This window comes from Bombus fervidus, chromosome 12 (assembly GCF_041682495.2).
Source record: "Bombus fervidus isolate BK054 chromosome 12, iyBomFerv1, whole genome shotgun sequence".
Lineage (NCBI taxonomy): Eukaryota > Metazoa > Arthropoda > Insecta > Hymenoptera > Apidae > Bombus > Bombus fervidus.
This window is the reverse complement of record NC_091528.1, coordinates 10,854,110-10,880,435: the sequence shown is the minus strand read 5'-3', so window position 1 is coordinate 10,880,435 and position 26,326 is coordinate 10,854,110. Positions and strand designations below refer to the sequence as shown.

Genomic DNA, 26,326 nt, shown 5'->3' with positions numbered 1-26,326 from the left:
TCAAATCCGAGAACGCCGAAGAAAGGAGGGAAAAGGAAGACGAACTAAACTTATAGAGAAATAGGCGGAACGATTCGGAAGACCACTCGGTCGCGGGCTCTTTCATCTCCAACATCAAAAGGCAATTCCTGAAATTATGGAGATTTTTCCGAAGAATTTCGCGAAATCGACGGTATTCTACGTAGGACCGCGCCCTCGTGCTCTTTGTCGGAATAAACGGGTCGGGGGTTGAGAAGAAGGACGGCGAGAGCGAAGACGGAAACGAGGCCGACGAAGGGGAAGAAAGACGACGAGAGAAGAGGGAAGAAGTCAGACTCGGAACAAATGAGAGGTTATTTCAGGCGGCAGACGTATGTACGTATATTCGGTACCAACCATCGCATCGGCCCGAGTTCCCGACTTTGCATTTTTACCGTAAAACTTGCGGTTTGCCGTTAAACCTCTTGATCGTCTCTCTCTCTCTCTCTCTTCTCTTTTCTCCGCTGAGTAGCTCCGTTGAGAGAAGCGCTGGAATAAACGATCAACGTGGATAATTCGAAAACATAGCGCAGCGATAACGCAAGATGACGCGAAATCGGTCGACGAGCGCGTCCGACCAGCGATCGTCCTTATCTACTCGCCGACTCTCGTCGACTGTTAACGCGTCTAACTCTCTGCAGAAGCGTCGTAAGATCGTTCGACTTTCACGCTGCTTGCACGATATATCTCCGTCCACGTCTCAGGTCACGTGTCTCGCATTTGAAATTCTTCTCTGACAACCAGATCGAAGTTATCCTCGTCCATTTTGAATTCACATAACATGGTTAATTGATCGCAAACGGACTCTGTACGATCGTGAAAAGTCGGTATCGTAATTTTAGACGGCTATAATCTTCGACGAAACGATATCGTACTTTCAAGCGATTTTTTTTCACCGGCACAGAACGTTATCATACCAGCGTCCGATATCTCGTCGCGTATATGTAGTTGATTAGTTTCGTCGTTGCCTCTAGAACAAAGAGCGAAGAGGATCGGGCTCGCGGGAAGATAACGCGGAAATATCCCAGTACGTATCAGGAAAATGGGACAAGCAGCGCGTATAATACGGTTTATTGTGTACGAGATGAAGATCTCGGGTTCGTGTGCGTTTTCAGCTTCTTCGGTGCTTCTCCGTTGCTTCGTCCCGTACGAAAATACGTGGAGACGATAGTGGATCGTCAAAGTGCCGGAAAGTGATAAGAAAAGCAAGAGCCGAAAGAAGTACACAGAGGAAGACGGAGAAGCGAATAAACGTCGTTGTTCGTCGTTCGCTATCGAATTTTAATTCCTCGAAAACGAGCAATTTTGTTTCGCGAACGCGCGCGAGTGACGCAACGTTGGACGACGCTGCAAACGTTAGATTCTAAACGATCACGTATCGCAGCCATTAACGTTCGACTCGCCGATATATCGAGCGATTCCAAGGTTAAGGAAAAACGAGCACGGGATTGATATTCGCCGATGTCTGTCGCGTTGTAGTTTCGGGATCGATCGGATCGGCGCGAGAATTACACGGAAGATCGGAAAACGTCGCCAAGCGTCGATCGGACATCGATCGAGTCGGAAATCGCGAGACACCGTCGTATCCCTCGGGGAGAAGGTACGATTAAGGAAGATGTCGAATTGATTCGGCCGTAACGAGGGGAGAATTGTCGGGTGGAGGGTAGGAGAAGTGCCTCCTCGTTTTGGTAAAGCCAGCGATACGACTCGTGGGACGCGATTTGAATAATCACGATGGCTGTTGAATCGGAAAAAGAGTGTCAATCTGCACGCTCGGTGCATGGAACTTTCTCGAACGAACGCGCGTGGAAAGCAGCGGAAATGCAGGAATACAGAAAGAGCGAGAAGCGGAAGAGAAACGCGCGGACCGCTGCCATTAGCGAGCGCGACTGTCGCGTCGTAGCGACAACGAGAACGAGGACGAGCACAACCCAACGGCGGCTGCCCAATTAGCGTTAATCCTTGTTAATCCGCGTCTCTCCAATCTGCATTCCTTTGTTCTTCGTTCGGGCCGCTTCGCGGCTCGACTATCGCGACAGTTTACGACGAGAATATTTCGAGTTGGTAGCGAAGGTTTGAGCCGAGGGGATAGAGGGGATGCGGCACAGGAGGAATGGAAACTAAACGCGGAAGCGGGGAAAGCGCCGATACCGAGGGAAAAGTAAGCCGGAACGACGACGGGATTCCTAGCTCTCGGTGAGCTTCCACGGCAATTTTATTCACGACCGTCGATCCTTCCGCTGGAACGTCGACGAGAAGGAAAGGGAGCGACGCGTCGACGAACTCGAGAAAATATCGCGTAACGAGCGTGGCTCGAAACGGGCCACCGGCCTCGTCGCTATCGGTCCGCTCAAGATACCTTCTCCCGTCTTGACAGTCAAAATCACGCGAAAACGTTAACGCGTGTAGTGGACGTAACGACGACGAGAACAACGACGATAACAGCGAAACAACGAGGTTTCGACGAATGGAAGCCGCGATATCGAAAGAAAGCATGTTTCCGATCGAGGAACGGCCCCCGATTGGCACAGGCCGCTAGCCAAAAACTCAACTGCGATCCTCTCTCCGCTACATTCGACCGGTAGAACGTTGGCCGGAGAACGAACGCGCGAGACGAAAAGTCGGAACGCTGTGCACGGTGTGCATGCGAGTTGCAGAGATTCGCGAAATCGGCTGTATCGAGAGAGATTGTTTCCGATACACGGCGCGAACAAAGAGAAACGACGCGCTTAGAAATATTTGTCTCTTCGGAGCGACGAGGCATTGTCCTCCCATCGACGATTCCTCTTCTCTGTGTGGACGCCTGCGACCGAACGACGAGACAAAACTCTGGGACACGCGCACAAAATCAAAAGTACGATGGCACGAAGGACGGCGACCAACGTTCGTTCGACCAACGGATACAGAGAGATAGACGGCTAGACAAAGGGGCGAAGAGACAAGGAGAGCGATCAATGAGAGATGACGGACGCGGCCACGAGACCACGGACCACGAGCCACGAGACCGACGAAGAAGGGAACGCGCGTTTGAGCGGCTCGACGTACCGGGTCGAGGAAGAGGGAAGAACGAGGACCGGCGTCAGCGGTCGCTCCACTCACATTGTTACCATAATCGGCCTCGGTTGGGCCCATTGTTTGTCATTCAATTTTCCCGCTGGATTTCCACCGCGGACAATGGCAGGAACGCTTTATAAGTCGCGGGAATTACACGGGCGAACAAAGCTCGTAAATATATCCGTTGAATCGTGAAAAACGTCCTGCTACTACTACTACTACTACTACTACTCTCTCTCTCTCTCTCTCTCTTTCTCTCGCTGTTGCACGCAGAATGAAACTCCTCTCCTCTCCGGTCCGCTCGGCTCTCTGTGCTCCTGCACCGCGACATCACGTTCCACCCTTCCCATTCTAGCTGATCCTCTCACGTCACCCTATTCGTCCCGCACATCGTATCGTTCTTTCTGTTTCTAGGTTGCGTGTAAAACGCAGGGCGGCTGTGTTCTTTCGCGCGGACGCGCGCTTATATCGGCCACCCGACTGTCCTCGGCTGGTACGTACCGGAGGTAACGTACCAAACAGCCGACAAACTGGCCAGCGGCTGGAAACGCAACGGATACCGAGGCCGGCGTGGAGTGTACGCGCCAACGGACCAGCGGCAACCATTCTCGTAAATCAGTGGAACTCCGGCTCCGTTCCGGGACAATTTTATGATTTAATCCGGTGAATGCGCGAAGGCTGTGGTCGCGGTAGCTTCGAAACCCGAGTTCGCGATATACCGGCTGCACTTGCCGAGATGAATTTCACACGGCGCCAAATGGTGACCGCGTGTAAAAATGGTTTGCGGCGGCCGATGGGTGGGTCGGCGGATGGCCGGAGGGTGGTACAACGGACGTCGCGTCCGAATACAGAGGACGGAGGACGGAGTACGGGGTTAGCGGGTTGAACGCGAGGAGACCAGGCGACGCAACACGACGCAACCGTTCGACGCTCAACCAGCGTGAAATTTCAGGACGCTGACCGACGTGCGTCGCAATTTCTCCGAATTTTCGATCGGTTTGAGAGCGTTATTTGGTTAAACCGATAACAAAACGAACCCTCGATTACGAGATTGACAGCGCGCATCCAATCGATTCCCGGCCGAACCTGCACCCTCGTAATTTCCCTCTGACGAGTCTCTCGACTGCCTGCGAATTTTTCCGACGCCAACACCGACTCGACGATCCGCGAGTTGTTCGTCGATGCGACAACACTCTATTACGCGTTACTCCGATCGTCTGGCTCCGTTTCCGAAACGTCGCCTTGATCGGAGATTAAGAATCGTCGCGAAAGGGCATCGCGTCACGAAGGATAGAGACCATGAAGATCGGTTCGCGTGACCGCCTAGACTCAGCCGAACAAAAGGTTTCTCGTATTCGTAAATCGCAAATCGAATTAAACTCTCAAGCGGCACGCCATTCCTGATCGCGATTCGTCGCGCGTATAAAAGGAACGGATCGCGATCAACCGAGTCAAGTGAGTTGCGGGACGTATTCACAGCCTCTCTGCCGCGTCTCACTTCAAGCCGTGTGCATTACACCTTGTTCCTTTCTCAACGCGGGTTATCACCGCTTTTTATTCTTTCCCGATATTCTTTTTCGTATCCACACACACACACACACACACACACACACACAGAGCTTCCGCGTTCAACGATCGATCCAATCGGAGAAGAAGATAATATTCGTCTGTCCGTTCCGCTTGCGATCATCGAGTCATCGCGATCTGTGTCCGTTGCGAAAACGTCGTTAAACGAGTCCCGTGTATCGAGCGTCGAGCTGTGCGAGTCGTGCCGGGATGTTATCGCATAATGAGACTGTCGTTAACGGTCCATTGGCTTTCATCGGCGAAGATACTGGGTGTGTACACGTAATTCCTCGACCTTCTAAATCCTTGCGAGACGATCGAAAAATACGCGACTACGTAGTACTTTGTTCCATAAATGAGAAAAGTTTACCGACTCGAGTACTCGTGATCGAACAACGATCCTTCGAGACAAAGAGCTACGACGCAGGAGGATATTTACGATCTCTTCGATCGCGCGTCAATTAATATCATCCGTCTTTCCAAGCAATCTTTACGAAAACGTACGACGATTAACTATCGTTCGCATTTGTTCGTCATCCAGGTATGTTCCGTCGATGCGAGAAAGATTCCTGGGATGGAACGTACCGCCGGAGCATTCGGATCTCGTGCATCCCCATTGGAGAGGGTTCATAGCACCGGGAAAATATTGGCACATTGGATTCGCGCTCATCTATTCGATGCTGCTCGTAATGTCTCTCGTAGGAAATTGTTGCGTCGTATGGATATTTAGCACGTAAGTTTGACGTTACTTCGAAGGGTTGGTGGTGCCCTCCCTCGAGAAACGGCGGAATGCTCGTCCGCCTGCGGATCGATCGTTCGCCGTTTCTCCAAACTATACCTTGCCCTATACCGACTACCGTCATACGTCGTCAGAATGTGGCGTCGTACCGATCGAACCGCGGATACTCGAGTTCGGCCTGTGTGTTTGCAGATCGAAACCTCTGAGGACGGCTTCCAACATGTTTATAGTCAGCCTGGCGATATTCGACATAATAATGTCCTTCGAAATGCCGATGTTCGTGATAAGCAGTTTTATGGAACGTATGATCGGCTGGGAAATCGGATGCGACGTCTACGCGATGTTTGGTTCCATCTCTGGCATGGGACAATCCATTACGAACGCTGCCATTGCCTTTGATCGATACAGGTTACGATTATTCCGTTCGATTACGATCTGGTTACGATCGACATAAACTCTGCCGAAGATACTAAACGCGCTTCGCTTCTTTCCGCAGAACCATTTCCTGCCCGATCGATGGACGGCTCAACTCGAAACAAGCCGCGATAATCATCGCCTTCACGTGGTTCTGGGTGACACCGTTCTCTGTTTTACCGCTACTAAAAATCTGGGGTCGATACACTACCGGTAACAAATTCACGGAAATTTAACTTCCCCTCGTTCCTTTTTTCTTTTTTCCTCCTCTCCCCCATCCCTCTCGCTCGTGTTATTTCAATCGAATTATTCCAGAGGGATTGCTCACCACTTGTTCGTTCGATTTTCTCACGGAGGATCAAGACACCAAGGTCTTCGTCTTGAGTATCTTCACCTGGTCTTACGTCATCCCTCTAACCTTTATCGTATACTTCTACTCTCAGTTGCTCCAATCTATTCGCAATCACGAGAAAATGTTACGAGAACAGGTAGGTGTCTACAAATTTCTTTTCTCCTTCTTCTCCTTTTTTTCTCTCCTTTTTTTTAAATATCGTCTCCAACGATCCAGCTCTAACGGACTTTCTTCGTTTCTGCTCCATAGGCAAAGAAGATGAACGTAAAGTCATTAGTCTCGAATCAGGACAAGGAAAGGAGCGTGGAACTGAGAATCGCCAAAGTGGCATTTACGATATTTTTCCTCTTCCTTTTAGCTTGGACACCGTATGCAACCGTGGCTATGATAGGAGCATTTGGCAATCGGTAATCTCTACGTTTCTACGCAAACTTTTCCACATTCTTTTCTTTTTTTTTCTTTTTTTTCTCTCTTTTTTCTACGAGGTAGTTACGATGACAAATCTAATCGTCTTTGTAGCGAGCTTTTAACGCCTATGTCTACGATGTTACCCGCTTTGTTTGCCAAAACGGTATCTTGTATCGACCCGTGGATTTATGCGATCAATCATCCGAGGTAACTAATCACTCGTGATACTCTCCACGATATCGTGGACGTGAATACAAACGAAACGATTATCGCTCTCCATCTCTGCGCAGATACCGACAAGAATTGCAAAAGCGTTGCAAATGGATGGGCGTTCACGAGCCGGAAACAACTCACGACTCCGCGTCTGTCCAGACCGAGAAGATTAAATCGGACGATGCATAAATCGAGGGTCTCGAACTGTCTACATTGACGCGCTTATGGGCACGATCGGTTTTCGAGTACAAGATCGAGACGCGCTAAAAAGAAAACCACCACTAGCGTGATCTCGATCTCCGTACAAATACGTAGAATCTCAGATTCCACGTAATTACGTGAAATTGTAAAATTGTAAAATATTATACCGTCGTAGCGATACGTACACCGATATCAACGATCTTACCACTATTATTAAAGCATTATTAAAGTAAATTCCACGGCAAGCCGTTTCATTGAAATTTTCCTTTCGATCCGCGTTAGATTTACGTCGATTAAACGTCATATTGAAACGTCTATACCGTTTCATCGTTGGTCGAGCTTTCCTCGTGAATGCGTACGAGAGGTTGCGCGCTGTAACATGCGCTGCACCTTGCGCGGTAACTTGCGCGGGTCTATCGACTTGAATTCAAAGCCATCGAAGTCGATTACGCTTATCGGAATCTTAATGCGAGTAACAAACAGTTTGGCGAGATCTCCTTTGGCGAAGAAAACGGCTAGCCTTTCGTCTAGACGAAATAAACCGCGTTGAAAATTTTCGGAATGTAATTAACTCGTTGTTCCGAAATTCTCAACGCACTACTTGTCGAAAAAAGTGTGCGCGATGAATTTCCCTTTGATAACGAGCCTCTCGTGACACGTAAGCTTCTTTTTCTCTCATTCGGCGCGCAGAAGGGAGGAAAGAAAAGCGTAGTTTCTGCCTTTTAGCGCTTTTTACGGAAAATTGAGAGGGTCTTGTTACATTCTCGTTATCCCGATCCCCTTAACACTCCTGCAACTTTTCTTCCTAAGATTCGCAGAAAGCGATGATATTTTTACGCGAGGCGCGTCTAGAAAGAAACTATTTCGTTACACAGATTCGCAGATATAACGCTACGCGAGGTATAGCGTTTCTTTGGTAAAACGAGACAAGACATTTTAATACGGCGCATTTTTTTCAAGAGAAACGTAAACCGACCATACGAACCGAAAGCATATTATTGCCACGTCTCTTAACGCGTAATTTCAATTTACGGTAATTCCATAAAAGGCTGGTAACTTCTAATTATCGATTCGTCGCTCGTTTACATATCGCGTATACGTTCGATTCGATGGTAGTAGAGCGGCATTGCTGGAAATCGATCAAAGTTTCCGGATACTTGCGAACGACAGCGTATAATGAGAAGCGTAAGAGGATATCGATGAAGTAACGAATGATAGTTTTTATGGTAGAAAGATTTCGGTTCATCGAGAAAGGCTAAAGACGATTACGTGGACGTGGGACGGAACGGTGAAAGTTTAGTCCCGATGGCTGCAACGTTACGAGTTGGTGGATCGTGTAGTAGGTACGTGTAGATAGTACACTCGCGTGGCTCCCCGGACAGTAGGCGGAGTCAACGGATAGCCCGGCAGTTCAGTTAATATGCAGTTAGTACGTCATTTGTTTCTCGCCGCTGGGAGGGCTTATCGTAATCTCTAACGTCATGGCTCCCCACGATCTCTCGCGTTAGCAACGCTTGCCTCACGGATCAACGAATTCGCGGATTCTGTGCATACAGCGCGTTAAACGCGATCGCGACCGACTCGGCCGATCAGACGAAAACACTTCTCCGATATCGAAAAGCAGTGGAGACGAAGCTGACTTACTTTCTTTCTCCCTTTCCCTCTATCCTACGATTTTTATTCCGAATCGAATTTACGCGGTAACTTTGCTGATTCGTCTGGTACAGTGTACACGCGACTCTTGCATCGATAGAATTTCCAATCAACCGAAATTCTATCGTATTTGCCGCCGTCGAAGAACCGTTTTCCCCCGGCAGTCCGTTTCGCGCACGCGACTCTCGCGCAATCAAAGTTTTCCATGGTTCTCGTCCCGCTATGGATAAGCCGAGAAAGGAACGACCAAGGGCTGGAGAAAGGCGCTGAGAACAGAGAAGAGAAAGGGAGAGACAGTGTTGGTAAGGCGGGAAGAAAGAGAGAAGGAAGAAAGGAAGCGAGTACAGTTTGACAGGGCGAGAGTCCTGGTTTCGAAGAAATCCTTGATTAGATGTTCCCGTCAAAGGAACCCTTCGTTTTCCGAGGATCGAAGAAAAAAAGACGGGTGGTAAAAGGGGCCGAGTAACGAAGACGGATAAAACGCAAGTGGGGTAAGAGCGAGCGACAGCGAGCGTGGAAGCATGGAAAGCGAGGAATCGGTTTGGGGAGCGAATTAAAAATTGTTCCAGTCGGCGAACATCGAGGAATCGAGGAAACCAGAAAAAGAAGAAGGGGAGAAATAAAGAGGCGTTTTAATCGAAGAGGTCTTGGAAGGGATTGCGCCGTTCCGAGAGTAAAAAGGAACGATCCCACTCGGTTTAAGATACATCCCATCCTATTTCCTCAGGTCGTACCGGCGACGACCAGTTATGGATGTTGAAAATTCAATTACGCGGGATTTATGGCTGCCGACGCTGGGCATATTTATTGTCGTGGCATCTCGTTCTGAGGTGGCTGGCCCAGTCCTCCATTTTCGCATCGAGGGGACGTCCAGTATCAAAATATTGCCTGCAAATAGGTACGCGTTCCATCGTATTCGAGGGTTACTTTGGATGGTTTCCTTTCTTTTATTTAAGCTAGCTCCATTTCATTCGAGTAACCACCGATCACGTTTCTTTCCTTCAGCGGTTTTCGCGTCGTGTCGTACGGTTCACGCGCAAAATGGCGAAATGGCAAAATGGCAAAATGCAGGAAACGCGTCGAACGATCGAATAAACGAGAATCCGTTTTCGAGTCGCTCATGTTGTTACACGCGTCTAGCATTAAGATAGCGCAGACAATGTTTTATAGCGTTTAGGTGCCTCGCTTTACGGGGCCGTCCTTTTTAAAGCTGTCTTAATCCCCGTTAAGCGCAGGGTAATAAACTCCACAGTGCTCATTAAGGTAGACTGTACAGTCTTTTCGTTCGTAGCACGAGATGTATATTAACGCGGGCAATAAATATCATCCTTATCGGCGGCGTTTCGCCACCTTGTTATCGCGTATTGATTTTCTACCACCAAAGTCGCATGGTGAAGTCGCGATCAGGGCTTTTCGAGGACCATCGGACGAGCCGGCAAAGGGAAAGACGAAGTCGTTTGGGGGACGATGCGTTGCCACGACCGTGGTTCGTCGAAGCGACGAGCAAGATCGGCTCGTCATGGCCCGAGATGGCAGAGCAAATCGCAACTTGGCGTTCCTATTCGATCGCGTATTTCATTCGAAACGTCAGACAGAATTCGGCTGTAAAACTTCCGTTCGAATAGAATTTGCTTACCCCGCGAACTCCATCTTCGACGAACTTATCGGCGCGGCGCAACGATTTATCTCTCGCGCCACAAATCTCTGATACGCTTTATCGATATCGTTGGATTCGAGCAGATGTTTGCGGTGAACGAGAAACACGTGCTCCTTAGTAACTGTGCAGTTCGTGCGCCAGTGTATCGCAACGTTACGCGTTTCCCTGCTCGTTCCTGTTAATCAACCGATTCAAGACGCTATTTAGTTAAATTCGCCGTGCGTCAGGACGGAACGAAAGACGCGAAGACGAAGGAGAAGAGCGTACCGGGAGGCGGGGAACGTCTGATAGCAGGGAATTACGCGAGAGAGAAGTTCGAGGGAGGAAAGAAAACGGCGAAACTAATTTCAAAGCTGTTAAGAGCATTACGAAAGTATGTCCTCGACGGGCGTAGACGAGCGTAGACGAGCGAGGACGGGCTTAGTTAGGCGTGGACTGGTGTAAAAGTATATCCGGAGACGCGGGTATTTACGGATACGTGGAATATTGGACGCGAGAACAAGTACCGCGTAGTACGGCAGAAGATAAAACGAAGGTGCAGCTTTAGCAACGAAGTCGATGAGAGAGGCTGGCGTTTCGCAGCGATTAGAGATGCTCGGGTTAAATCCTTTCGAAACGGGAGGCCAGGGATTTCGAGACAAAACTGCACGCCGAGAAGGTGGAAGAGAGAAGAGCAAAGGGAAAACAGGTGAACGAGTTAAATCGGAAGGACGGAGAAGAGAAGGAGAGACTGATTAAAGTGGAAAGAGCAAGTTGGCCCAGTGTGATGCAACGTGGACAATAGTTGGCCGTCGCGTCGTCGAGGGATTGGCCGGAGGAAAGGTTGGAAGAGGAGTCAGCTGAGAGAGACCAGCATGGGGGAACCTGTGAACCCTCTCCTACGGACCGAAATACTAAAGCGAGCTTAAGTGCGTTGCCATAGGGACCAGCTGGAGTCGAGGGGGCGAGAGAACGGTGGATGGGGTTGCCGCGAGAGAAGGTCGTGCCACGTCCCGTCTATGCCGCGTAGTTTCCGAAACGCGCTAAACCGCTCGGAAGTAGCCAACGTCGAGATTTGCTCGCTTTTCTTCGCTTTCTCAATTTCTCGGCGATTCTCGACCGCGAGAATCGCATTTACTTGACATTCTTAGACTCGCGCGAACGAACGCGTTCGACGGAAGGATGAACAGCCTGTTTCCCGCTTCTGCTATCGTTCGCCACCTATGTACTCGCTAAACGTTTCCTTCTTCTCAACTTTGACGTTTCTCGCTTTGATCGCTTTGCTCGGTTTCGCGGAACCACGACTTAACGCGATTTCGAAGAAACATCGCATCTCCGGCTCGATCGTTGTATGTACATCGCTACCAACCAAATAGGGCATAGTTTGCAGCGCTTTATTATTTGCAGCGCATGCTGTCGCACGTCCGTAACAATACTTCCGTAAGTCTGTAATTTGCATCTCGTTGCTGATGTATTCCGTGTCGTTGGTGTATCAGCTCGCTGGCACGGTCGTTAAACGAATTTCCTCTTTCCTTGATTCTCCTTTTCTCTTATCCGCTGCAGAACGCTGCTACAGCATTCCTTTTCTCGTCCCTGCGAACGATTCAAGAATTCCTCTCGGTAGTTGACACGGCAGTCGCGCGAGAAAAATGAAAACTTGATTATTCGCTTCACGACTTGCTCGATCATAATTGCGACTGGCTACGATCGACGCGAAACTGTTCGTGGCCTGGAATAAGAAAACTTGCTCAACGGGAAAACCAAGCGTTTCAGGCCTCTCGCGAGCCACGTTTTTAAAAGTTGTGTTTAAAATTTCCGATTTTACATTTACGGATGGTGAACCCGCGTGAAACGCGTTAATGACGCGCTATTCCACAGTCGAATAGATGTACGCGCCTCTTACGATTTAACTGCTAGACCGTATTAACATGTCTTCTGCGCGAAACCTATGCCAAACGAAGGTCGACGAATCGGCCGAACAAACAATGAAATTTTTAGCCACGCCGTTTCTCCACCACTTTCGAGGGTCTTTCGAAGAGCTCCGCAGGAGGCAGAAAAGGGGTGAGACGTTTCCCCCCGAGTCGATACTTGCCCCCGTTGTCTTCTTTCTTTCAACCGTAATTCCACATTCGTCTTTTCTTCTCCGATGATCGTTCTCTACGCGCGTACCTTCGCCTTCTCTTTCCGATCGTTCAGCCGTTTCGCAGCTCTTTACTCGGATCGTTGTCCCGTCGAGCTCTATAACGGAGCGGAAGCTTAGACTACGTGGAAAGCGGGAAAATACCAGCGGCGGAAGAGATCATCGGACGGAAACTAGGCGAGCTCGGCCAGCTGCAATACCGCGATACACAAACTTACTGGCGAAACTCGCGAAACTTCCGCAAGGTTTCGAGAATTTCAAGATGGCGAACATCCGCATTCCGGATTAGAAGAAAGGAAGAACAAAGGTCTCTGGAAGCTGCTTTATCGGTGGAAATTTTCCTCCTTTCTGCGATCAAAAATTCGTTTTGCCTCGCAACAAAGTATCCCGTCGAATCGTTCGATGTTCGATGTTCCGCGTTGCATGTTCCATGTTCGAACGCGTCGCAACTCGCGTTGAGTTGACTCTATCGAAGTAATCACGAGTCGTGCCCATTTCTGATTGGCGCGATAAAATTAACAGGGATTCGTTTGGCGCGCAACTCCAATTGTAAATGGCACTGGTTAATTGGGTCGACCATCTGACGATTCGATGTGAGGAAATTCGAGCTTGGTCACGATAATGAGCCGTATTAATTATAAACACGTCGCACTGCCGTTAATTACTCAAGTTGGAAGTGCGATAGCACGTTTACATTCCCAGCATCTCTTCGATCTGTACGATTCGCGTTGTCGCCGAGCGAACGAGCAGTTTTTAACGCGATGGCCTCGTTCGAGCGACACGAACATTCGTCGTTTGTTACCTCTTTACCTCTTCGTATCTATCTGTTCCGGATCAACGTGTTCGCAAGGCACGCCTGCTAAAATTTTTATCAACCTTCTCCCCGATTAAATTTCCCCTCTTTCGCCTTGCACAGGGAGACGAAGGATATTGTAACGCCACACCTTTTCCGTTCATGGCGTGTCGATAGTTCGTTTCTCTTCTGTCGTATTTTCAGATACCAGATTATTATTTCACATTTTCTTATCTGCTTTTCTGCATCGAGTTTACCACTCCACCGGAAATTCGCTTATTTTTACCGAAAATCGAGTCGTAAGTCTTCGTTCCTCGTTTAACGACACTTGGCTTCGATTAAAAGCTCTTCATGCTGTTAAACATATCGCGGAAAACAATGAAATTTAAACTGTTCTTTTACGAACGCTCGTAAGATCTGTGGATCAAATCGAAGAAGCGAGTGTACCGTATTACTCGGTCGATGTAAATTGTTCGTAAAAAGGGAAAGCGGAATGTGATAAATAGGATAATGTAGAGCTATCGATCGCTAGAGAACGAGAAGAAGGCGAAAACAAAGAAAGCTGTCGATACTCTCATTGGTTCTTGCTAAACCGAAAATCGCTAGAGAAAAGGTAAAAAGAAGAGTGAGCGTGGGATGTAAGCGCAAATCGTCCAGCGAATCGATTCCATTATTCGTAATAACAAGTAAACGACCGCTGTAAGCTACGCGCTTGCTAATATGGAAAAGAACAAGAATAGAAAGAAAGTAAGGCGGAAATACGAATGTCGCAGGCCGAGCAGGTTACAGCTGAATAATGACTGCTGCAAGAGAAAAAGTATTAGTTCGCGAGCACGAAGCTTTCTCTGTAAAGCACGTTCTCTACATCACTCGCCTTTTGTCGATGCCATCCGCTAACGAGAAGTGATAACAAAACCATCTTGCGAAACCTCAACTATTTTTCCCGATGTAGCTCGTTCCAAGAGCAAAAGAAATTCTTCGACGAATTCTCAACGCCGTACGATCGGTATTTTCAACATTTTTTAAATTTTTTCCCATTCCAAACGTGCTCGGCTACGAGCAAGTTGAAACAATCGGATTTCGATCTCACTGACAACACTGCGACCAGATACGTATCTTTCGCGTCCGTATATTAGGTTGTCCGAAAAGTGTCTTTCCTTTACAGACACGTGTTTTACAACGACGCATCTTTATAGAAACACGAAACCTAATCTCTTGTGATCTTTATTTTGATAGAACAAAATGGATCGTACGCAATTCGATAAAATGATACAAAATGGAAATCCATTATTTCCTTATAAAACGAAAGAAACTTTTCGGACTACCTAACGTATATTACGCGCGTTGGCAACGACACATCTTCGAGACTCGTAGCAGGCAATCAGCTTTCGAACGATTCATGGCAAGCACTTGGGCTACGCGTGAACGATGAAAACCCAGACGAGATCGCGCAAATATCTATCGATAGCTAGCGAATCGAAATCGCGTAGTTAACCGCTGTCAGACGTTTTGATCGACGCGAGAGAGTTTAAAGTTTCAAGTTGCAGCGTTTTAACGCTAATTACGATACGAATTCGACACACACTCGAGTCGGTTTTAGATTATTATACATTCACGGTCTAGCTATTTATCACTTACTCGCGGCTATTTAAGAAAAGCTGCGCAACGTTGCGCTGCTTCAAAGAATAAGAATATTATTCCTAGAAGAATCAATGGAAGAATGAGAAAACTGGGCTGCCTTCCGGTAAGACGACTACCACGAACAGCGCTATACTGACGGAGAACATCGAACAGAAATTACGTACCGAATGATTCGACCATGCAGTGATCTCTCTGATTAATAGAAATTTCTAACAATAGACTCGCAAAGTGATTACCTCGCTGGCTACAACCGAGAATTCGTTTCGTTTATCTGGTTTTCTGCGACTAACGCTCGAATCACGTTATTGAAAATCATTCGATAGCAACCAACGACGCGGAAAGTTTCGCCGTAGAAATTGTTGCGCGTAACTGCTCGATGACGAGGAAGACGAGAAAAATCATGGAAAATGGGCGAGCGTTGTACGATCTTGAAAAAGAAGCGATAAAATCGCGTGAACGCGCGAAAATTAGAAACTGTTTTTTCCAACGCGGTACGTTCGGCAGTTGCACGGTCGAGACCATAAAAGTTAACGAGCTGTTGGCGAGAAATCGTTAAAAGTTAGCGTTGAAAATTCGTGAAACCGGATGCAGGGTGTCCTGCAACGGGCGTAATTAAATGTACGGACACAATTTGTTCTGATTTTGGTTGCAACGCCTTCCAGTAGGCACGACTTTTCTCTCCTCTTCTACGTCGTGCTGACTGTACGTCGAGGAATACGTATAGAGGACGCGCGTATCGTCTGATAAACCTAGCTAAAGTGCACTCGTATTTGAAGTGGTGAATTCGCGCGGCGAGATCACGCGAATCAGCGTCGCGTTATATTTTCCAGGATATTTTCAAGAGACGTCGTGTTTTTCAAGGATCTCGTATTTGAGGACGCGATTCCGCCCGATGATGATGTCGTCGCTCTGATCATATGGCGTATACTTGAAACGCTTTCGTTGAGATTCGCGCGTGAAAATATCGCTCGACGAGATGCTACTAAATAACACGATCTGCCGGCTTATTCGACGCGACGAAATTTAAATACGCGCGACCAACTTTTTTCCTTTCCATTTTTGTCCTCGTTTCTTTGACTCGTTCTCTTAAAAAGAGAAAAAAAAAGGGACAGAAACAAAAAATAGATTAAAAAAAGAATATGAATGGCAGTGTACCGGTGGTGGAAAAACCGATTCGATTATTCCGCGATAGGAAACTGACGTGGATGTACAAAGAGAAATAGAAAACGAGAAGGAAAAATGCAAGTGGCGATATTTACAAAGAGTTAGGAGACAAGCGATACGGTTTTCCACATTTCCATGGTTTCCCCGTTCGAAATCTAGTTAGAGTAGCGAAAGGACTCGGAGAGCCTTCGATGGCCCAACCACTTCTTCGATGGGATTTTGATTCCGCGAGAATTTTCTTGACCACCCTTTATAGGTGCGACACAGGCCAACTATGTGCCGCAGCACCTACACAGACGAGGATAAGCGAGGAAAGCCAGAGCATGCGCTCGGGTATCGCAAATGTACGAGCTTCGGTTCTCGCTTTAGTCGAACCCCGGTAACGGTAGGGGTAGAACGCGCTCGGACGACTATTCGACAACGTGCTCGCCACAGGACAAGGGGTATTTTGTCGATGAAAAACGAGACCGAGCATCTACCACTTCGACGTGATTCTCAGATTTGAACGTAATGTGGCGGACTCGTAAGAGTTTCCATGCCAATTAGTTTCTAGCTATTGGCAAAGCAGGTCGTCCGCAAGGCCGACGAAACGCGAGGGATATAGCGTGAAGAAAAGGACAAAACGGTTTTCCAAATGCATTCGCGCCGATCGTCTAGAGGCAAGTTTTTCTGGTAATTGCGACATCGGTGGCAGTGGCGATATCTATACTGGTGATAGTGATAGTGGTGAAAGTGGTGTTGGTGCTGGTGGTAGTGATATTAGTGTCAGTGATATTGACGACGATAGTGGCGGCACGTGAACCTTTGGCGAACACGTTACAAAGATGCGGTAAATTTTTCCACTGCCCTTCGAGCACGCCGAACCTCCCCGAACGTCGACTACCTTAAACAGGTGAGAGAACAAATATTCTGCGCGTTAATGTACGAGCCGTGCAAGATATACGCGGTCAAAGAAGGTAACTGGATTTTTCAAACTTTGGAAATTTTGCTGCCAAAGTATTTTTTTAATATAGTATTACGCGCAACACGTCATTCCATCGATTCTCTCTATCTCTTTGTTTTCCGGCGTTGATCGATTTGACGAATAAACGGCCCATATCTTGCGCGTTATCTTAGGGTTCGTTCGCGGAGTCAGCGTCGTACGGTAGATTATAGTGGAAAAAGCGTACCGTGTATGAAATTTGTCGAACGTCGATGCACGATCAGGACTGTAAAAGAGAAACGAAGTCGATAAACACGGTAATACGAAGCAACTACACGTTCGTTTAGAGCGCAATGGTACGACCACGCGTACAATCGTTACAACTCGTTAACGAGTCCAAGAACTCTTAACAACGTTACGTCGTTTCATCGCAAACTTCAGAGTATACAGGATGAATTTTCAATTCGCGTTCCCCGCGACTTCGAAATAATCGACTTTCAATGAAAATTTGCAAATCGAACAGGACAGGCGCGTGTAGCTTTAGAACGTTTTTCCATGCTGGAAGAAAACAAGCGTTCGCTGCACGGATTCTAGGTTGGCAATTAACCAGCATGAAACGATAGATATCGCTTGTTTGGACTATACATATTGCCGATAGTTTTCGCTTTCGGGAGAAATTTAATGGAATTTTAAATTGAGAGGATATTCATATGCGATCCAAGTTAATCGTTCAAAGAGGAAATCGGATTTACGATTACGATACGCACGAAGATCATAGGGAAGATAAGTACGTCTTTGTTGATTTTTTTTACACAGCTGACATAATTATATTGGCAAATTCTAGAGGCGATCCGAGGTTACAAGGCATTTACCGCACGCATAAATGTATTCAGTAGGAAATTAGTATACAGCACGAACGGCAATTTTAAGCATATAATAACGTGAGATTACTAAGTAAGAAATGTTTCAATACCTTCGATATTTTGTTGTTGTTATTATTATTATGACAAGCGACGATATTTTGTAATACACATTTTTGGCTTCGAAATCAAATAAAAAAAAAAAAATCATTTCGGTGTTTGGTAACGTAAGATCGATCGACAAGGTATTTCATCTTAAAATTGCTTTCCTACAAAGTACAGAAAATGTAACATGGTATTCCTCCCCTGTAGTCTGCACATGACAAATATTGATTAAAGGTGATCATTGCGAATGTAGGATTTCTACGTTCGTTCAACGTTTCGGATCGAAAGCTTGTCATCGACGACGCTTCGATCGATCACGTAGGACGAGCTTCTGTGACCTTTCGGTATTCGGTATTCAGTTCCAGCACGAGATAAGTAAAGGGCCGATGTTAATTACCAACGAACGCTTCGATTCCCCCGACGTGCGAGTATCGTTTCGAATGAGATATTCCCCGGTTACCTTCGGCTTATTTAGCTTCGTGGCTTTCAGGCCAGTTCCTGAGAGATTTTCCAAACGTTTGGTTTTTTAACGTCAAAGCGTGGAACCGATTTTAACACCGATCGAACCGTCTAATTTGGAAATGGCAATTTTGGCGATTCGACGATATACTCGTTCGGAAGTAAGCGAACTAACGATTCGACGATTACGTAAGGACGATTTAATAAGATTTCTTAAGGTTCTGGATTTTTTGTGTCTTATTCGTACAGCTATTCGACGAAATATATTTGTCAAATCAATCAAACGATACGAAAATCTCTGTCGAAGCATTTTCTTTTTGCAAAATATCTACCACCTTTTTCGGATGCTCTACAAACTTTTTTGACTTTTCAATCTCTCCATCCCTTTCATGTTCATCACTTCCCTCGGTTGTTTGCTTCTCTTCTAATTTTTTTAATACATTTTCTTTCTTTTTTTAAAATTTTTTATACGCTTTCTGGATATTATTAAATATCACGAAACCATTGTACGTGCACATCGAACTTTCAGTAATTTCTCAATCTAAATAGCTTCTTCGAGCTCTTATATCTCGAAGATCTGACTGTCTTGCTAGAGTTATGCTTATATAACGCTGTATTATTGATCGTACATCGAAATCGAGATTTTAAGGTATTTTTGAGATAACAAAGCTTTGAAGAGCAGCTACTTAACCTACATTGATGAAAAACTTGGGAAATAATTTTATGTTAAAGCGCGGAACATAGAAGGAGAGATTTCGCTAGAGCTGATTTTAAAAGAAATTAGAACCATCGACGGAATATTTCATCCGAACAGTGCAAATTGGAAAAAGTTCAGTTGGCTCGTTTAAGGGTATTTTTTCAATTTGTTGAAAGAAAAGATAGAGAAGAGAGAAATAGAGGAAACGAGATTTCAATTATTGAAAAAGAATTAACACGATTAGTTCTCTGAATAATTTTGGTATTGACGTTCCAAGTGAAAAATCCAATAGAAATCCTATCGAGAGAATCGCGAGAACTTGAGACCCTTAGATTAGCAATTGCTAGACACTCTAATCTCTTCTCTAAGACGTCTCTTATACTCTCTTATACGGTCTCCTTCGTGCAGTTACTTAACAACGATGGATGTAAAAACTTTCTATATAAAGCACATTTTCTCTTTAGGCTAATAAGCTTCTGTATTACAGCCGTGTAAGAGTAGTTTTTTTCTTTTTTTTTTTTTTTCGTGCAATTGAAAATTATTAATATCGTACGATCAACTATCGACGATCAACGATTTTAACTTAACGTGTATCAATAGTCGTCCTGTATTCGTTGTACGAAGTAATAATTCTCTTCCGGATCAATTTATTAACTCGTAACAAAGTATTTTATCAGCGACAGATAATTATACGCGAGATTATCGCTTAAGAATTTCCTCTTAACGATCATGGCTTATTGCAAGACCATAACTAATTAAATCGATAATTTTCATAATTTTTTAGTAGCGAGAAATTTCCATTAGGTTCGTAGAATATTTACGAAATATTTCGAGAGCGAGTTTCATCTCAGGTTTCGTTTAATACGTTCTAACGTAATATCCGCGCGTTCGATGTTCCCAACTTTCGACAACATTAATCTCATTGGCGATAACCTACGTAATGATTACGGGAACAACGAGCATATTCGACTATACGAGAAACTGTTCCTCGGAACGGCCACTTCACTCGATCGGTTGTATAATTGTCCACCGGGTATTCTTTCTTCGGCTTTTTTCACGCCGAAGGAATTCAGCGATAACGAGTTCGATATCAAACAGTTGGATCGGATCAAAAGCGAGAGAAATGAAATTTCATCGAGGCGCGTTCGAACAGCAAGGACGGTAACAAGGGGCTGATATTAATCTCATCGACGAGATGCCGAGGATGATTATGGCAGTGGATCGACTTGGTCGGTGTGTTCCTCGGGCACGGCTGGGCAACGCTGGTTCATGTTGAACCACGATGGACCGTGGAGGGTAACTGCTGGAAACGTTTTGTATCGCCGGAGGGAGAGATCGAGAGAGAGAGAGAGAGAGAGAGAGAGAGAGCGTAGACCGAAGAGCATGCGAACGAAGGGGAGAGACAAGCAAGAGAGCAAGCACACGACTACTCGTATGTCGGAGCGCGTGTGTTAGGCGCGCGAAACCAGGTTGGTCGTTGGTAGTAGGCGACAGCAAACAGTTTCAGGAATGCGTGGCGTGTGTTTCGAGCGCGCTGATATGATTTAGGAATCGCTTCCTACGGACCCGACTATCCAGCGGTTTGGTCGGTCTAGCTATGGCACCAGCGTTGCGGGATTTGCGTGCATCGCCGCTAAATGTTTCGCTCCTCTGAAACGCTGCTCCGATGCCACTGGCCAAGATTTACCGAGCTTACGTGACCTTTCGGCCGCGAAATTAGGCCGATTCATCATAGGCTAGCTGAATGCTTACGCAGGGATGCCGCCAACCTCTATTCATCGTCCTCTGATCGACGATACACGCCGTTCGCGTCTCACACCGCCAGCATCCGAACCCTCTCTCAAGTACCGATCGATCGATCCTTCCTGCCGAATATCGATTACGCGATTCCTCCTATCCAACATCGGGTTCGACGATGCTCGAAATCGCTTTACTGCTCCGGTTCCTAGGAATTCCTACTTAGCTCGCTCGGATCTTTCCGCGATATATATTAGCTTCGCAGCAATTCCGACGCCGCGGGCGTGTTTAAATTATAAATATGCAAGGGTCGAGAGCTAGCCCCGTCTTTCGTAAATGGCTCACGCTAATTACGTAACATAAACGCAAGTGCACTCGTATAATTGCGCGCCCGGATCTGGCATGCCTTGATAATTCGCCGTCGTTTCCCTATTTTTCGCCTCTCGCCCAACTTTTTACTCCAACGAGAAGATTTTTCTAAGACGATAATTATATTACGACAGGTTGTCCGTCGGCGTCTGAATCGTACACGCGCGTCGCTAGTCAGTTTCGTTCGTTGCTGAGAACGCTGGTCGATCGAAGGCAAACGAAGATCATGCTTGAACGCATTCGAATTAAACGTACGAATAGAACGAAAGTTTGGCAATTTGGTTAATTCGTTGCTTTTAATACCGTAGATTGTTGCACTCTACAAGCAGCGAGCGGGGTCGCAATAAAGGTGGTGATCGCACGGAGAACCGTGTCGGCCAGGTCGCTCGATATCGGTGAACACGGGACGATATTCGAGCGAACAAGCCTGGTTTTGCTGCATTAATTTTATTATCAATGTTTCCCGTTAAACTTTTGTAATTCTCCTGTAATCGCTGTACCGCTTGTTGCGTGGCTCGTTTCGCTCCGTGTTTTACGTCGTTTCGATCACGGTAGTCCATCGTAGCCAAACGATGTTACGGAAATTTTCCAAATACGATTCGTTTTATCACGAGACAGAATTCTCTCGTACAGGTGCGCGTACATTTATCGCGTTATTCATATCGATAACGAAGTAATCGACGATCGATTCGTTCGAGCGAAGCTGATTCCTTATCTTCTTCAAACGTGAAATCAATCGATCGTTCGTTCGTTCGTTCGTTCTCGTGCTGGGTGAACTCGGTCCTTTGAGTAGATTCACGAACGGTACACGCTCTACCGGTGACGAGCGTCGTTTCTTGCTTTCGTTTTCCTTTCGGCAGACGCACCGATACCGTGAAATCTCCTTTACCTGTGCATTTCGCGCTTCCCTCATTTTCCGTCCTGCCCTCACGGATCGGCACGAAACTCGGTCCTCTTCCGGTTCTCCTTTGCTCTTTGCTCTTTACTCTTCGACCTTCCCCGCTTTAACGCTCGGTGAATTTTTCACCGTGCAGCTGGTGGCTGGTCGAGTACGAGTCGGTCGGATTCTCTCTCCGGGGATACGCGAACAGCCTGCAGGCTTTGCACAGTCTCGAGTCTCGTTTCTTCGGCTTTCGAGAACGCTCTCTTCTCCGCCACGAAAACTTCTGATCGCTACTCTTTTCTTCCCCGGTCGATCCGATGCCACCGTTTACAGCAATATCACGATACACAAACTTTTTCTTTCCACAATTTTATCAAAACCGCGCAACTCGTCGCTTCGATCGTTCGGTGGAAATTCCAGTTTTGCGTTAATCTAGTAGCAGCTAGAAAATCATTAAGAGCGTGACAATTTCGACCCCGTTCGTGATTTTATTTTCGTCATGTTCGCCACCAGCACCGCCTTTGCTCCGATGCGGATTCTCGATGTTTCATCGAGCTCTGACCATGGATCGACTCGAAATCGAAACCGATGTATCGTGAAAACAGCCTCGACGCTTTCAACGATCGAACTTTTGAGCAGTATACACCGGCGTCGTTTATATCCGAATTCGTTCGACGAATTCGCGAATCTTATCGAAGCGTGCGAATTAACGACGATGGATCGGTAATTCTCGTTGCGAGTAATAACTCAAACTAACGAACGAAGAGCTAATAATTACGAGTAATATCTATCACCCTCGACAATATCGCGTAATCCACTTTTACGAGTATCAACTTTCATGCCGAATAATTAGAGCGGTGTAAAATCAAGTACGAAAGTCATTTTATAGGGCGAGTTCGTCCGTCTTTCCTCGATATTCGATTTCCACGTTTCCGCTATGAGGAACGTTGGTAGAACTAAGTTTGCGGCACGGTAGAATTTATGGAGAAAGATGTTTAAGCAGTCGTCGTAAATAGTAAATATTTGAACGATACTCTTCTCAAACTGCTGAATTTCTGCTACCCTTTATGCCTAATTATATCGTTTCTCCCTTCGTGGCAGGTACTCATTTAGCTTCGTTTATTTTATCCTGCTATCTTTCACTTTTATTTCCAACCGGGGAACATCGATCAGTTTTTCCAAATGAAATTCCGACCTGGCCCTTGTTCGTTCGAGTCGATTTCAAGGTACATGAACATCGTCGTTCAATAAACGTGGGTGTTAGTAAACATGGGAAACCTACAAACTGGTTCTCCGCTAGGAACTCCTACGACGTTAGTGTCCACGTATGAATATGTAATAGCTGGAAACACGGTGTACAGAGGCACGCGAGTCCTCGCCCTTGTACGTCGTTTTCTCTTAAATCGCGCTGCGAGCACGTAAGCCGAAACAAACATGTCGCGCGTTTCGTTGCTAAACGCGAGAGGAAATAACCACCTACCTCTGCCGTTCGCTAGACAGAGAAAAGAATACGTAAACTGGGGAAAAAATGGCTCCTTTGTTCCTCTAAAAGCAAATATCTGCGGATTAATATTTCTTTCTCGTTCGTTAGCAACGTCACATAAGCTTTCGCGTGTACGACGCTAGAGGTTTGTTCGGAGCATAGATCGAGACAAAGAACCGTGTAAGCAAAGAACGGAAACGAGCGAGGAGAAAGTGGTTGCCGCGAAGTAGGGTGATAGAGTGTACGCGAGATCGAGTGCAAGGGACGCGAGAGCGAAGCAAGAAGCAGAAGGACCCGTACGGATGGACGAATAAATATAGACGGATAGGTAGACGGATGGGGCAAAGACAGTGAAACGGAAAAGAAAGGGTGCGCGAGGAAGGAGAGTAGGGACGGTGGAAAGACCGACAGAGACTCTCGACCCTCCTTTGCGGTCCTTCGCGTACGATGCACCAGTCAGGCCACTATTGTTCGAGTCATCACAATGGTGGAACAAAACCTCAACCGGAGGATCGAACTGCACTCCAAAGCCCAACTCCCCGCCGCTGTCGGTCTTTTCCCTCGGCGAATCAGCCCCACTAGCGAACTCGTTCTCCGTACGGTCCACGAACAGCAACGAAGCTACCCCTTCGGAAGCGGCTGTGCGGCGCTGCTCGCCGCGCGTCTCCTACTTTCCCACCGTTTCGTTCGCTGGCACTCGCGCCTATTCGCGACAGAAGCTATCGCTTTTCGAATGACAACAAGCAGCCAGAACAAAGGGGAAAGGTTGACGGTGCAAGATGAATCCATTGTACCGCTGCATGCACCGCTACCGTTCCGGTGTGTCGATGGTTTTCGACTCGTCGACCGTACAACGTCTTCTCTGCTTTTCGCCTCGTCGTCTGGCCGAATGAACGGCTCGCGGCCTACTTTTGCACCTTCCTTTTTCCAACTAGTCATCCGTGTTCGTCGATTCTTTTATTCCGAAAGATGCGCTTTTTAACGCACTCGCCAGCAACGACGAATCGTTCCGACGAATAAAACCCGTGCATCGTACAACGTCGCTCTATGCCACAAGGTGCGCGACCAACGTAGTTTGATGCCAAGTTGAAACAATTCGAGTTTCCGGAGTCGAACATCGAACGATTTCGGAGAACCACGGTTTTGCGGTATCTCCTGCTGGATTCCTGAAACCGATACGATTCCGAGATTACGCTGCTGTATACTCCGAAAGCCACTTGCACTTGACTGATAGCGAACCGAGTTCTCGCGGTTTTAAGGCTTCGTTCCGAACCAGGTAGAGGGGAAACCCCTCTCCGCTCTGTCAATACTCAGCAGCCATAATCCTTCGAATAAAGTTATCACTCGGAAGGAATTCGGATTTAAGTACGACTCTGCGATTCCATTTATCTCCTTCTCGACAAAGTATTTGTGACCATCTTTCGAAGAAACGCGCGAGAAATTTATTACAGTTGTTGCACGATCTAACAGTGTGTGAGATTCAATGTTATCGTTTGGAAACGTAAGCGAAACGTGGCAGCGAATTCGACGTAGAATTATCGGTGTATTCGTTATTTCCGTCAATTCGGATGGTTAGTGGAGGAACGTTAGTTGGTACACGCGTGCAAATCTCTTCGGGCCCGAACGATCGGCCAGTGACGATCAATCACTAGCCGTAAGAACGCGAACGTAGAAAATCGTGGTAAAGGGTTGCGCGAAAGAGGTAAAGGGGAGGAAAGATGATGATAAAATGGAATCGTCGGTCAAGTTTCGGCGAAAACATGTCGGCTCCGAGTTCGAATCTCCTCGTAAATCTCTAGAGTGCTCCGACGAGAAAGAATATTTTTTCGAGAGTGCCGCTTCCATTGGCACTCGAGAGAACGCTTATCCAGCCGTAGGAAACGCTCGAGCGCTGCTTCGCCCGCTTTCGTGGCAAGGCTCGCAGCAACTGAACGATGATTGGATTAGTCAACGTCGTTTCTCAGAATTTCAACGAAGACGAGTGCAACAACTGTATGAAGTTTCGTGAAAATCTTCCATAGGAGAAAAGAACTCGCCGAATCTCCGGAGAGATTGGTCGATTCGATGATCCGTAAAGACGATTCAGCGCGATGCAGCCACGCGAAACTGTTTGAAAATATTCAACGTGATAAATTCTCGAACAGGATAATCAGATAGTTCGCAGTTCGTAGAATTCGCTTGAAACATATCTGTTGTTTTATTGCCAAACTCGCGGATATGTTACGCGAGGATATTCGTGGGTGTTATGGCGAGGTTAATACCGGTATCTGGCAATTTGTAACTCGAAAAATATTAGTTGGGAGTTAGAAATTCGTGGGGGAAAGATTCGTTTCGTCGAGATTCGATCTTATCGCGATGATAAATTGGCAAGGACGGTAAGTATTAAGATGAACGGGAATGCTGCGAGGGCATGCAGACGTATACCGCATCGTTGATCGAACTACATGCGCGTAAAAAACTATTTCTATTGTCACGGGAGAGGTTGATTTTACGGGATAACGACCGTAGCTATTGCGGTCCACGATGTTTTACTCGGTCGCCTAAAGTGACTTCGTAAATCACTGGGGAGCGAGTTGTGCTCCTCGGTCATTATACCAAATTTACGCGTTCTATACAAGCTCTGCGGAGTTCGGGTTGCACGAATCGTTGGAAATTCTGCCGGTTCGCCCACCTCCGTCCTTCTCTTTAATCGAAACAAAAACTCGCTCGCGGCAGATATTGGTTTCGAACGTTGCGCACCGACCGGACTCTCGATGACGCAGAGATATCGCGAAAGTTTCGAGCTAGCCCCGATTAATTCGAGCGATTATACGGCGTTA

General features: G+C 46.8%; 4 protein-coding genes across 8 annotated transcripts in view; 2 read left to right on the top strand and 2 right to left on the bottom strand.

The window, feature by feature from the left end:
• The window catches only part of Meng (serine/threonine-protein kinase meng-po), a 215,426-nt gene that overhangs the window by 119,702 nt on the left and 69,398 nt on the right, over nt 1–26,326 (bottom strand). The window lies entirely within an intron of this gene.
• The window catches only part of LOC139992672 (cell adhesion molecule 2-like), a 149,794-nt gene that overhangs the window by 64,983 nt on the left and 58,485 nt on the right, over nt 1–26,326 (bottom strand). The gene's annotated exons all lie outside the window — the stretch shown is intronic.
• Rh5 (Rhodopsin 5) lies at nt 4,665–7,210 on the top strand. Its single transcript, XM_072013766.1, has 8 exons — nt 4,665–4,910; nt 5,180–5,371; nt 5,570–5,785; nt 5,874–6,004; nt 6,107–6,279; nt 6,393–6,550; nt 6,663–6,758; nt 6,842–7,210. The coding sequence occupies exons 1-8, from the start codon at nt 4,849–4,851 to the stop codon at nt 6,951–6,953; spliced, it is 1,140 nt and encodes a 379-aa protein (XP_071869867.1). The 5' UTR covers nt 4,665–4,848; the 3' UTR covers nt 6,954–7,210.
• Lar (tyrosine-protein phosphatase Lar) overlaps nt 16,386–26,326 on the top strand; it is a 281,226-nt gene continuing 271,285 nt past the window's right edge. The window contains exon 1 of one of the 2 annotated variants that reach the window (XM_072013703.1): nt 16,386–16,884. The gene's annotated coding sequence lies outside the window, so the exon portion shown is untranslated. The remainder of the gene's footprint in view (nt 16,885–26,326) is intronic. The other variant, XM_072013710.1, reaches the window with a different exon arrangement.

Coding starts and splice junctions, on each gene's coding strand:
- Rh5 (XM_072013766.1), top strand. CDS start 4,849: ATGTTATCGCATAATGAGACTGTCGTTAACGGTCCATTGGCTTTCATC. Junction 4,911..5,179: donor TTCATCGGCGAAGATACTGG/GTGTGTACACGT, acceptor TTCGTCATCCAG/GTATGTTCCGTCGATGCGAG. Junction 5,372..5,569: donor GTCGTATGGATATTTAGCAC/GTAAGTTTGACG, acceptor GTGTGTTTGCAG/ATCGAAACCTCTGAGGACGG.